The sequence below is a fragment of the Primulina tabacum genome, chromosome 10, assembly GCF_025594145.1.
Source record: "Primulina tabacum isolate GXHZ01 chromosome 10, ASM2559414v2, whole genome shotgun sequence".
Taxonomy (NCBI): domain Eukaryota; kingdom Viridiplantae; phylum Streptophyta; class Magnoliopsida; order Lamiales; family Gesneriaceae; genus Primulina; species Primulina tabacum.
In genome coordinates, this window is record NC_134559.1 from 3,044,926 (window position 1) to 3,058,664 (window position 13,739).

At 32.0% G+C, this 13,739-nt stretch overlaps 1 protein-coding gene across 1 annotated transcript; it reads left to right on the plus strand.

Annotated features, from left to right (window-relative positions):
- The first annotated feature begins 3,948 nt into the window (after positions 1-3,948).
- LOC142505703 (squamosa promoter-binding-like protein 8) lies at positions 3,949-6,565 on the plus strand. The gene is made up of 3 exons (XM_075618789.1): positions 3,949-5,078; positions 5,899-6,074; positions 6,247-6,565. The coding sequence occupies exons 1-3, from the start codon at positions 4,423-4,425 to the stop codon at positions 6,411-6,413; spliced, it is 999 nt and encodes a 332-aa protein (XP_075474904.1). The 5' UTR covers positions 3,949-4,422; the 3' UTR covers positions 6,414-6,565.
- Positions 6,566-13,739: the final 7,174 nt, after the last annotated feature.

A 13,739-nucleotide genomic window follows, 5' to 3' on the forward strand; every position in this document is an offset into this window, starting at 1 on the left:
TGGGCCTGAGTCTAACTTTTAAAAACGGGCATCTGAATCATAATGTGTGTTCATATTTTTTTTAGTTCCATAGCAATTTTTTAAATTAAATCAATACATCAAAGACAATATAAAAAATTATAAATAAATAAAAATATCAAGCATGTCCAAAATGATCGCTAAAAAACAACACGCCTTACAGTTTTAGAGCTAAAAATACTAATCAAGTCTGTATAATTAAGTTGTTCAGCAATTTCTTTCTCAATCTATAACATAGCCAATCTATTCAATCTTTCTTGTGACATGGTTGATCGGAGAAAAGTTTTGATGAGCTTTAATACAGAGGCAGACAAATAGCTCGTACGAAGAAAGAGAACTTGTCATACGTGGGGCGAAACAGAAAACATGAGCAAACAGAGACAATAGAGTCTGAGAAAGACTCGTGACCAAAATTTCGAGAAAAAATACTTTGAATTAAAACAGAAAATGCCCTACACATTGAAAGCCGGATAGGCACTACATCCACCAAAATTTCAGTCAAAAGCGTAGATTATAGATATCACATAAAGCCTCGAAGAAAGTAAAAAACTACAATAAAAAATTAGAAGCCTTAACAAAGCAAATACGAGAAAATAGACTTATAGCTCATCACGAGTCTTTCAATCAAACCTAGAGACGACGCAACGACTGGAGTCGATTAGGGCTTGTCTGCTGCAGATGGGGGAAGATTGAGGAATAAATCGTTAACAGGCTAAATAAGTTTCATTTAATAAATACTTGGTTTTGAACTATCTAGTAACTAGTATTATATATAATAATTTTTAAAAAAAATTTGGACCCCAAAAAAGATATGGACCTGAGTCACTGGACTCATTTGCCTCTTAATAAGCAGGGCCCTGTTAACTCATTAAAGAAAATATATGTTTTAATCAATATGTAACCTTGGTAGATCATGTTGATCTCGATTGAAACATTCAAAAATACTTAAATTCGAGTTTGAGTTGATTGCTTTAAATCCGAGTTAATTAACTATGTGATTCAAGGTTTTCATGTCGAGTTTAAATTTGAGTTTAACTATAAGCTCATGCCAGACCCATCTTATCAGGCCAGGTCATCCGAGCTCGTCCCATTAGACTGACTCATCTCATTAAGTCAAAAACATTCACAGAAAAAATACATATATATATGCTAGATAAATTGTTCACTCAACGGAACTAATCTACCCAAACATCATTATTATACTTTTTAATAAATAATTTGAATATGAAATAAAATATAAATAAATAATCTAAAGTATATTTAAATAAAAATCAACGCTTGATAGTATGTATCCTAAGGCATAGTTTGATACACATTAGGATAAACGTGTTATATATAATATAAGGATAAGTTAATGATAAATAAGATGTATGATATTATATTTAATGTTTGGTATTTTTTTAATAAGAGTGGTTAAATTTATATATTAGATTGTAATGACAACATTAACCTTATCATAATAAATTTTATAATTTCAAAGTTGTCATTTGCGTTCATACTTCTTATTTGTTCATATGCCGACAGTACTTGCATGATTTATTTATTTTTACATAATTTTATATATTATATAATATGATAATTGAGCCATTGATTTTGTGAGTCAAGTCAAATATCAATTTTTAAGGTTAATCGAGTGATATTAATAATTTTATTGAGATTTATAAAAATAATTTATATAATTATCTCGAGTTCATTTATATAATTATCAAATTATATAATATATATAAATAAATAAATAATTTATTTGATTTTAATTTCCACTTACTAGCAGAGATTTATAAAAATCATTTGTGATGTTTTTTATATATTGAAGACAATTAAGTTATTTGTGGTGTTTTTTTTATCATTAAATTAAAATTATCACATTTAATAAAAGATATATTGTATCCTTGTATAAAATTATTTATCACAGACTCATCATGAGATTTTTTAAAAAATATCAAATGTAGGATAAGAATGATTATTTATCAATCTCTCTGATGAATACCTTCTGTATCCCAAAGCCCACCCAATAACTAGGCATTCAAAAATTATGACTTATCCTTGATAAAAGTCATCATCTATAGATTTATTGTATCTCCTGTAATAAATACAATCTGTGGATGATGGGATTAATATCTTAGTTAATAGCAAAGTATTTTAGCTCATGCAAGTTAGTAAAAAAAATTAAGTTTATATTTATCAGTAAAATTTTGGGAAGAACAAATTTTTGATTTTGTGAAATTTTAATTTGTGAATCCTGCAATAATTGAAAAAAAAAACCAAGAGCACTTAATTCTTTGGAATATGGCAAAAATTTGTGTGAGACGGTATCATACGTCGTATTTTGTGAGACTGATATCTTATTTGAGTCATGCATGAAAAAATATTATTTTTATGCTAAAAGTATTATTTTTTATTGTTAATATCGATAGGATTGACCCGTCTCACAAATAAAGATTCGAGATACCGTCTCACAAGACACCTACTCTTAGAATATATGGTAGAAATATTTATTCTAATTAACTTTGGTACATTGGAATAAAATTACCTCAACTTTGACATAATATAATGAAAAAATTTCAGTATTTTCATGTGTTGATTAAACTATATTTATAATATTGTTCTAACCTAATATATGATTATATAAATTTTAGAGTATGTATTATGTGAGATAGATCGATGTGATCCATAACATTAGTGAAAAATAATATTTTTTACATAATATTAATATTTTTTTATTAGTTGGCCGAGTCAGATTGATCGTCTCATAAAATTGATATTTATATTTTTTTTTAAATTTGAAAAAACTAATATCAGTTAGATAATTATAAAAGTTTAGTTTGTCCGTTTGTAAATTATGTATATTCTGATTATTTTTTATTTGGAACGGAAAATGAAGTAAATTTTGTGAATTTATAGTAAATCTGCTGCTATGAGCCCTAATTCATTCCAATTTTATTACGACTTCTATTCTGAAAAATGCCATTGTTATTTGATTTTTTTGTTAGGTTCGAAATTATACAGTATTTTATATTTGCACGGGGGAAAATTAGTCTGTTTACCTTGTACGGATTCATGGATTTGTATAGGTTAGGGAACACATGATGTACAAATTAAGGATTCGAATTAGATAAAATACTTTAACTTTAGAAGAATTCGACATGTTTATATTTAGATCGATGTATTTGAAATTTCGATGGATTTCGAATATATTTTTATTGTTACAATAAAATAATAATGAAATCTTAAATTCATATTTTATTTATTTCTTACCATTTTTCACAATCAATATGAAATAGTGGATTTGAAATTTAAGATTTTAATTCTCTACAACAAAAAAAAAATTTAAATATATATAAAATTCATAAATTTAAAATTAATCCATCAATCCAAACATAACTTAAAATTCATAATTAATGTACCAAACTCACTGGAAAAATTTATATGTTGAATGTTTTTTTTTAAAAGTAAATTTAGCCTAAGTACTACATGGTAAAATCCTCAAACAATAAGGGGCACGAAGATAATTTCGTATCTTGGAGTTGGGTAAAACAGTAATACTGCATTTAAGTACAAAATGTGTAGGCAAACGACCCACCTATCTCTGCAAACCCCCCAATTTTAAGAAATCTCTCTCACGTACTGTAACAATTATTGATTGGTGCACACTGTAGAAAAATCAAATTTTCTTGTTACTCCTTTTTAAATTAAATTAAATTAAATAAATAAATTGCAATTTCATTTTTTAAAGATATCTCTATACTTAAATATTGATTATTCGAATTAATGTATAAGATAAATATTTATAGAAATTAGCTATAAAAATAAAATTTTCTGCATCTCTAATAAATTGCTCTGACTTAGATTTTAGGGTAGATATTATTATTTAAATTTTAATGAAATAGAGCATTAATACGGCTACTAAATAATTTAGGGTTCCACTGTACATCTTTCTCCATCACTTCATACTTGCTTCCCGCGTTTCTCTCTCACATAGAGGCACACACACTGTTTCTTTCATTCAGGAAAACCCTCAAAGTCCGACATGTTCCTCCAATTTCCATCAAATTTTTATCATTAAATTTAAATCATTTTTTAAAGAAACCATTTTTACTTTAGTGGGAAGCTCCACAGAGAGAGAAACAAGTTAAAGCTATGAGTCTTTTGCAGCCTTTCTTCTCTCCATCTCTCCTATTTTTTGGCTGACATATTTCTTTCTCTCTCTTTTTTTTTTTCTATAATATAAAGTTCCTCTCTTGATTTCAGATCTTCTGTGCACTTTCAACTTTTATTTAATCATTATATTATCAGAATTATACAATTTTGAAAGTCTAGTTACTGTTGTTCTAGCTGACACTCTAGTTTTGAAATTTTGTGTCTCGAGGGTTTCAACTGAGGGTTGGGTTTGTTTCGGTATTGGAAATGTTGGAATATGAATGGGGGAATCCTTCAACGATCATGATTTCTGGGGACGAATCGATGCAAGATTCGGAACAAAACCGCCAATTTTTCGATCCTTACACCACCCCAAACTTTTCTGAAACCACGGGTTTTGTTCACGCTGAGACACACTTCGGCGCCGCCGCCGCAGCTCACCACCTGCAGTATCATCATCCTCAGGTCCAGAACACTAACACCCATATCAATCATTTTTACGATACTCGTGTATGTGGCGGTCTTTCTTCGTCATATCAGGCAGCACCGCCGTCTTCCATGCTCAGTCTTGAGCCCTTCTGTCCGACGGGGTTCGTGGTGGTGCCGAAGAGTGAACCGATGGTCGGAGGGCTGGAATTCAACCCTGAGCTTAGTGTAAACGCGAGTAGAATCGGGCTTAATTTGGGCGGCAGGACTTACTTCGCCTCTTCCGAGGATGATTTTGTGAACCGGCTGTACCGCCGTTCGAGGATTCTCGAACCCGGTCCCGCGAACTCCCCCAGGTGCCAAGCCGAGGGCTGCAACGCCGACCTTAGCCATGCTAAACACTACCACCGCCGCCACAAGGTTTGTGAGTTCCACTCCAAAGCCGCCACCGTCGTGGCCGCCGGTTTGACTCAGCGGTTCTGCCAACAATGCAGCAGGTTTCGTTTGTTTGAAAATCACTAAAACTCCCTCGTAGTTTCCCATAATAACGTTCACAGTGGATAGAAAATATCGTTCAGGTTTTATATCTTGTGCTGTAGGGTCACCGGAGCTGCTGCTACTACTAATCATAAGAATTAGAATTAACTTTGCCTTCTATCAAAGGACATATCATACACAGAAATACGGACGCACAATTCTGGGTGGGTTTTTAGGATTTACATTTTAAAATCATGAAGTAAATTTTTTTTTATATTTTGTCTACTCCATGGTTGGCACATTGGTGAACAATTCCCATGCATTTCTCGTTCTTGCAATATTCTGCAGTAATTTCAGGCATTGATTAGTCGCAAAAGTTGCAATGATCGATTATGATGGGGAAAAAAAGGTACTTTGAAATTTGCAGCCACGGCGAGTTAATATTAAACGAACTGACTAAACTGCCCTCTTGGGGTGTGAAATACACCAATGATTGAGTTCGGCCTTTCTCTTCCGTGCATGGGGTGATCCCGAGGTCATATTCGTCCTTAAATTAATATTGCCCGTCAATTTTGATTCTGTTCGTGTTTGGTGTACCATTTTCCTTCTTATAGTAATGCGCAGCTTTTTTTATTCTATTTTCGATGTGTTCTCAGATTTTTAGTATAATGTGATAAGTGTGTAACATTATTTTGTTGACTAATTAATTCATTTTTTTTTCCATTATAGTGTTTTGCACGTTACAAATTTGTGAAATAAACTCAAGTACCTCATTTCTGAGCGTATTCCATGTTTTTTCAAAATTTTATTAATGTTTTCACTAGAATTTTTTCACTTCAGGTTCCATTTACTGTCGGAATTCGACAACGGGAAGCGAAGCTGCAGGAAAAGGCTGGCCGATCACAACCGGAGGAGGCGAAAATCCCAGCAAAATAATCAAGAAACCGGCAGTAGCAACAAGTCTCAGCTTGAAAATAGCGGCCCCAATTCTTCTAATTCGGAATACTTAGCGGCGAGTAAGCATAAGAAATCCATGTTAATTTGTTTTATATATCCAACGCAAAACATAAGTGTGGTTTTTCTTAAGATCAAATGCATTCATGCTGATCAGCAAAGAACTTCCTACTCATTCTGCGCTCGATTGTATTGCTTTTTTATACATAATGCGAATTTAACCAAAAATTTCAGGGTCACCTCCAGATTCCGAGCCTCATTCCTCCTCGGTCACGGTTGCTATTTCGCCACCTAGAATTTCACTGGATTGCCTCGGACAAAGATACTACAGAAACGGCACGGGGACAGCATCTTCTCCGACTGCATCAACAAGGTCACTCTACTTTTCGAACCCATCTTAACCAGAACGGTTCAGCAGGACAGTCGGTTAATTAAGCTTGACCCTCCAAACTTGCAGTGTATTCTGAACTTTCACAATGACCAAGAACTATTAATCTCATTCCTGCGCCTATTAGCTACTAATAAACATAGTGCAGAAGTTCGTTCTAAAAAATTAAAATGTGTCAATCGGTCGATCCTATTTGCTGATTTAATTCAATTTAAGACACACATATATCTGTGTTAGGCAATGGATATTTCTTAAAATATGTACCAAAAAAGCCACTTTGTATCCCCAAGTCCAGCTTTCAAAAAATTTAAAAGAAAGTCATGTTGTTGTTGATTGCTTCCATGTGGGAATGTTATGTCGTCTGAGTTTGGCCAGTTTCCTTTTTCTTACAAGGTTTTATTTTTGCTGGCCACACTCATGCAGCTCTAATGTTATTTCAGGCTATTGCATTATTTTGTTTTTGTCTTCTACTTTGATTTTTTCTCTGGTGGAAATAGGGTAAATTAATGAAAGATAATATCTTTCTTTTTTCTTCCTTTTTTACTGCGGTAAGAATTATGTCAATCAGTTCAGGTTATATTTTTTTCGTTACTCCTTTTGTATTCAATTATTTTGTCTATCTATCCATTATTTTGTCTCTCTTTTAGCTTTTAATGCTTGATCGCTGGAAACCCCACCCACCCCCTCCCCCCAATTTTTTTAAATAGTAATTAAAAGTAGGATAATTCCTTTATGTATTTTATTGAATAATTTTTTTGAAAATAAAATTTTATTCTTTTTAACTCTCAAATAAAAAAATATTCACATACACCGTGTTTTGTATAAATTGTACAAATTTTAGGAAAAAACTTGTATGAGACGGTCTCATTGGTCGTATTTTGTGAGACATATATTTTATTTGGGTCATTCATGAAAATATATTATTTTTTATGTTAAGATTATTACTTTTTATTGTGAATATCGGTAGAATTGATCCGTCTCACAAATAAAGATTCGTGAGACCGTCTCACAAGAGACCTGTTCCAAATTAAATCTCTCTCACAATGGTACAGGTAAATTATAAAATAAAATATATTTTCTCAAGGGTCTGTTACTATTTCAAGTAATAACCATTATATATATATATATATATATATTTATATATTAATGTTTTAAGAATGAATACACACAATAATCAACCTAATTAAACATTTAAATAAAGGGGTGCACCCGTTTTTGTATAAAAGGTTTTTCTTAAACGATTCCATATATAAAAACACAGAAGACCAAGTGACTGTCAATTAATGTTAATATATAATTTCTCGTCCAAATATTTATTATTTGACTTGAATGAAAATCTAATAATGAACAATAAATAAAATATTAAAGTCACTTGTGTTGAAAAATATATTTAAAATGTGAGTATTGAATATTTGAATGTTGAAAATAAGAGTTGTAAATATTGAAAATTAGTCTGTGATGATGTAGGTAATGATGTATTTTATTTTTGGATTATTTGTAAAGATTTCCTATAAATAGATCTCTCATTTGTGAAGAAAATCACAATTGAGTAGAGAGAAAAATATTATAAAGTGTGTAGTTTGGTAAATTTTGAGAGTTTAAGATGTTTACTTTTTACCATAAATTTTTACTTTTTCACAACACGTTATCAGCACGAAGCTCTAAAAGTCATCCATATTTTTTCCAAGCTCCAAACAGAAGAAAAAGGTAACAAAAGTAATAATATTTATTTTACTGTTATTTATTTATTGTGTATATATTTAATATATAATATAATGTTATTATTAGAAATAATAAAAATAAATTTTTCAAAAACTTGTTATAAATCCTGGGAGGATGTTAAGACGGCATCCCACACTCCCGGTAAGGGATACGACAAGTATAAAAGCCTATAAGGTTTTTAAACAAAATAACTCACGACACCTCATTATAATAATGTGATATGATATACATAATTATTTAAACATGATTAATATTATATTCACCATATTATTACCATAAAATTATACAAATACATACATTTATTTTTTGTACACCAACGGTCATAAACGGTAACAAAACGACTAGTTTTTGCCCTATGGATATCATCTCACAAACACATTCAATCACACCAACTTTCTCTTCTTCTCTAAAAATTATTCTTCATCAAATTTTTCGAAGAAAAAAGAAGATGACTTTCTCAAAGTTATTTTTAATTATTTTGGTTATCATACTCACGAGTCTTTTATTTATCGGAGAATATCCTCCTCGTGTGTTTTTTTTATTTTTACAAATACTTGTACTTGTTGTTTATCCATTACTTTGTATTGCAATATTCATTAACTAATAAAATGCATCGTAATTTTTTTAGTACCACCATGTCAAACTTGGCAAAACTCGAATTCATTGCTCTTGATATCACGGAAAAAAATTATATGCCATGGACTCTCGATGTATAAATGCATCTTGAGTCATTGGGTCTAAATGGGACCATAAAAGAAAATGGCATATCGACATCCCAAGAAAAGGCAAAAGCCATGATATTTTTGCGTTGGCATCCCATGGCTTTGTGGAAGGGATTAAAAGAAAGATTCGAACAAATGAATTTAGTGAGAAATCATCAGGCACGACCCACTGGTTCAACGACATTTCCTGAAGTAAATGTCGTAAGCAAAAATGAATTTAAATCTGGAAACCAAAATCAAAGTTATAAACAAGATTTTGGTCGAGGACGAAATCGAGGTCGTGGTCGTGGATGTGGACGTGGAAGTGGTCGTGGTCGTGGTCGTGGACGCGGCCGTGGTTTTGAAAATAATCGAGATAGTTACTTTTATAACTCATCTCAAAAGAACGTCCCAAACCATCCACAGAAAAGGCATCATGAAAATATGAGTGTTAATGAGAATCACTCAAAAAGATATGAAAGTTCTTGTTTCAGATGTGGTACTCCAGGACATTGGTCCCGTATTTGTCGAGCCCCTGAGCATCTTTGTAAACTTTATAAAGAATCATTAAAGGGAGAAAGAAAAGGAGACCAACTTCACTGAACAAAGTGAACCTTTGAGTGATTCAACTCATTTTGATGCTGGAGATTTTCTGATTGATTTCTCAGACAATGATCAATTTGCTGGTGAAATAAATATGTAAAATATTTTATGTACCCATATGATAATGTTTTATTATGTGCTATATTTTGGCATTTTATTGTCAGTAATTTTATTTCATTGCATATATTTTTTGAAGTTGAAATATGGAAAATACTATGAGCAAAGCTGAAGTTTGCATACCCGATAGTGGTACAACGCACACTATCCTCCGAGATAAAAGATATTTCTTGGAACTAAAACCAACAAAAACAAGGGTGAATACAATATCAGGTCCTGTAGACTTGATTAAAGAATGTGGTAAAGCAAAATTTTTGTTACCTAATGGTACAAAATTTTTTATCAATGATGCTTTCTATTCACCACAATCGAAAAGAAATTTGTTGAGTTTTAATGATATATATTCCCATGGGTATGATACTCAAACAATGAATGAAGGGAATGAGAAATATATGTGTCTTATCACATATAAATCAGGAAAGAAATATGTGATTGAAAAACTACCAATGCTCCCTACTGGATTGCATTATACACACATAAGTCTCATTGAATCAAGCATGGTAGTTGATAATTCTTCAATATTAACCAATTGGCATGACCGATTGAGACATCCTGGTTCAACAATGATGCGAAGAATCATAGAAAATACACATGGTCATCCACTGAAAGACCAGAAGATCTTTCAGAATAATAAGTTTCAATGTAAATCATGTTCTCTTGGAAAACTTATTATAAGACCATCACCAGTCAAAATCCAAACTGAATCATCAATGTTTCTTGAACGTATTCAGGGTGATATTTGTGGACCAATCCATCCACCATGTGGACCATTCAGATACTTTATGGTATTGATTGATGTCTCCAGCAGATGGTCACATGTATGTTTATTATCAACTCGAAATGTTGCATTTGCAAGATTACTTGCTCAAATAATAAAATTGAGGAATCAATTTCCCGATTATACAATCAAGAAAATTAGACTTGATAATGCTGGTGAATTTACTTCCAAGACTTTCAATGATTATTGTATGTCTATGGGAATCATTGTTGAGCATCACATTGCTCATGTACATACACATAATGGATTGACTGAATCATTGATTAAACGTCTGCAAATGATTGCTAGACCAATGATTATGAAAACAAAGCTCCCTATTTCTATATGGGGACATGCAATTTTAAATGCTGCTCATTAATTCGCATCAGACCAAGTGCATATCATAAATACTCTCCATTGCAGCTTACATTTGGTAAAGAACCAGACATTTCTCATCTGAGAATTTTTGGATGTATGGTGTATGTGCCTATTGCACCACCACAACGAAAGAAAATTGGACATCAAAGAAAGGTTGGAATTTATATCGGTTATGATAGTCCATCAATCATTCGATATCTTGAACCTCAGACAGGCGACGTGTTCACAGCACGTTTTGCTGATTGTCATTTTAATGAGGAAATCTTCCCAATGTTAGGGGAGAACAGAAACATACCGAAAATGAAATTACATGGTATGTATCATCATTGTTACATCTGGATCCAAGAACAAAACAATGTGAAAAAGATGTACAGCAAATTGTGCACTTGCAAAGAATAACAAATCAAATACCAGATGCATTTGCAGACACAAAAGGGGTAACTAAATCATATATACATGCTGCAAATGCCCCTGCTCGAATTGAAATTCCGAAGAAACAAATTGAAGATACTCATGATGTCATTAAACGCCTGAAGCGTGGAAGGCCAGTAGGTTCCAAGGATAAAAATCCTCGAAAAAGAAAATTCATAGAGAAACACGATGATCACAAAATAAAGAATGATGTTTCTGAAGAAACACATGATGATCACAAAATAGAGAATGGTGTTCTGAAGAAACACATGATGATGAAAATGTTCTGTCAGAACCACAAACTGACGAGAATCATGAAATCTCTATCAATTACATTAATACTGGAAAAATATGGAACCGAAAAGATATAGATGAAATTGATGATATATTTTCTTATAATGTGGCAATCGACATCATAAATGATAACGAAGATCATGAACCAAAATCTTTTGGTGAATGTAAAAATCGGTAGGATTGGATAAAATGGAAAGATGTCATCAAGGTTGAATTAGATTCGCTAAAAAACCGTAATGTTTTTGGACCTATAGTCCTTACACCTGAAGGTGTAAAACCTGTTGGATACAAATAGGTTTTTATTCGAAAGCGAAATGAGAAAAATGAAATAGTAAGATATAAAGCTCGACTTGTTGCACAAGGTTTTTCTCAAAGGCCTGGAATTGATTATGAAGAAACGTATTCTCATGTGATGGATGCAATTACGTTTCGGTATTTGATTAGCTTGGCGGTATCTGAAAATTTAGAAATGCGTTTTATGGATGTTGTTACAGCTTACTTATATAGATCACTTGATAGTAATATATATATGAAAATCCCTGAAGGATTTAAGATGCCTGAAGCACAAAGTTCAAAACCCAGTGAATGTTATTCTGTGAAATTACAAAGATCATTATATGGGTTAAAGCAATCAGGTCGAATGTGGTATAATCGACTAAGTGATCACTTGATGAAAAAGGGATATGTAAATAATTCAATATGCCCTTGTGTTTTCATTAAGAAAACAACATCCGGATGCGGAATTATTGCTGTATATGTTGATGATTTAAACATCATTGGAACGAATAAGAAAATTCAAGAAGTTGTGTCATACTTGAAGGAAGAATTTGAAATGAAGGATCTTGGAAAACCAAGTATTGTCTGGGTTTACAAATTGAATAAAAAGAATGTGGATTGTTTGTTCACCAGACAAATTATACAAAAAAGATCCTTAAACGTTTTAATATGGATAAAGCAAATCCTTTAAGTACTCCAATGATTGTTAGATCATTAAACATAGAAAAGGATCCATTCCGTCCATGTGAAGATGATGAAGCTATTCTTGGTCCAGAAGTACCATATCTAAGTGCTATCGGTGCCCTTATGTATCTTACAAATTGTACGAGGCTCGATATATCTTTTGCCGTAAATTTGTTGGCAAGATTTAGCACATATCCAACAAAGAGACACTGGAACGGAATTAAACATATATTCCGTTATCTACGAGGAACGACAGACTTGGGACTTTTGTATTCAAAAGATACTAATCCAAGTATAATTGGTTATGCTGATGCTGGATACTTATCTGATCCACACAAGGCACGTTCCCAAACTGGATATGTATTTACTCGTGGAGGCACTGCAATTTCTTGGCGTTCATAGAAACAAACGCTCGTAACAACTTCATCAAATCATGCCGAGATTATTGCACTACATGAAGCAAGTCGTGAATGTGTGTGGTTAAAATCAATGACCCAACATATCCAAATCTCATGTGGATTATCATTCGACGAGAAGCCTGTGATACTATATGAAGATAATGTTGCATGTGTTGCTCAAATGAAAGAGGGATACATAAAAAGCGACAAAACTAAACATATTCCTCCTAAGTTCTTCGCATTCACTAAGGAGTCAGAGAAGAATAAATGTATTGATGTTCGTCACATTCAATCAAGTGAAAACTCATCAGATCTCTTCACAAAGGCACTTCATACGTCAATATTCAGAAAGCACATATATAATATTGGGATGCGCAATCTACGAAATTTGTGAAGAATTGTTCGTGTCAACATGAGGGGGAGTTTACGTGACTGCACTCTTTTTCCCTTACTATGGTTTTTATCCCAATGAGTTTTTCCTAGTAAGGTTTTTAACGAGGTAGTATAAAAACACGTAATGAAGACAATCATTATGATCATCATCACAAGGGGGAGTGTTGAAAAATATATTTAAAATGTGAGTATTGAATATTTGAATGTTGAATATTTGAATGTTGAAAATAAGAGTGGTAAATATTGAAAATTAGTCTGTGATGATGTAGGTAATGATGTATTTTATTTTTGGATTATTTGTAAAGATTTCCTATAAATAGATCTCTCATTTGTGAAAAATCACAATTGAGTAGAGAGAAAAATATTATAAAGTGTGTAGTTTGGTAAATTTTGAGAGTTTGAGATGTTTACTTTTTACCATAAATTTTTACTTTTTGACAACAACTTGAAATTATAAATTATGGCAATAAAGATTCACTCATAAATCTCCAACTGCATCCAACGTCAATATATATAATAATGTGTACCGTACAATAATAATTCCTAATAATTTAAACTCAAAACATTGAATCTTTTTGTTGCTACATATATAAAAGATTCACCAC

Coding starts and splice junctions, on each gene's coding strand:
- LOC142505703 (XM_075618789.1), top strand. CDS start 4,423: ATGTTGGAATATGAATGGGGGAATCCTTCAACGATCATGATTTCTGGG. Junction 5,079..5,898: donor TTCTGCCAACAATGCAGCAG/GTTTCGTTTGTT, acceptor TTTTCACTTCAG/GTTCCATTTACTGTCGGAAT. Junction 6,075..6,246: donor TTCGGAATACTTAGCGGCGA/GTAAGCATAAGA, acceptor CAAAAATTTCAG/GGTCACCTCCAGATTCCGAG.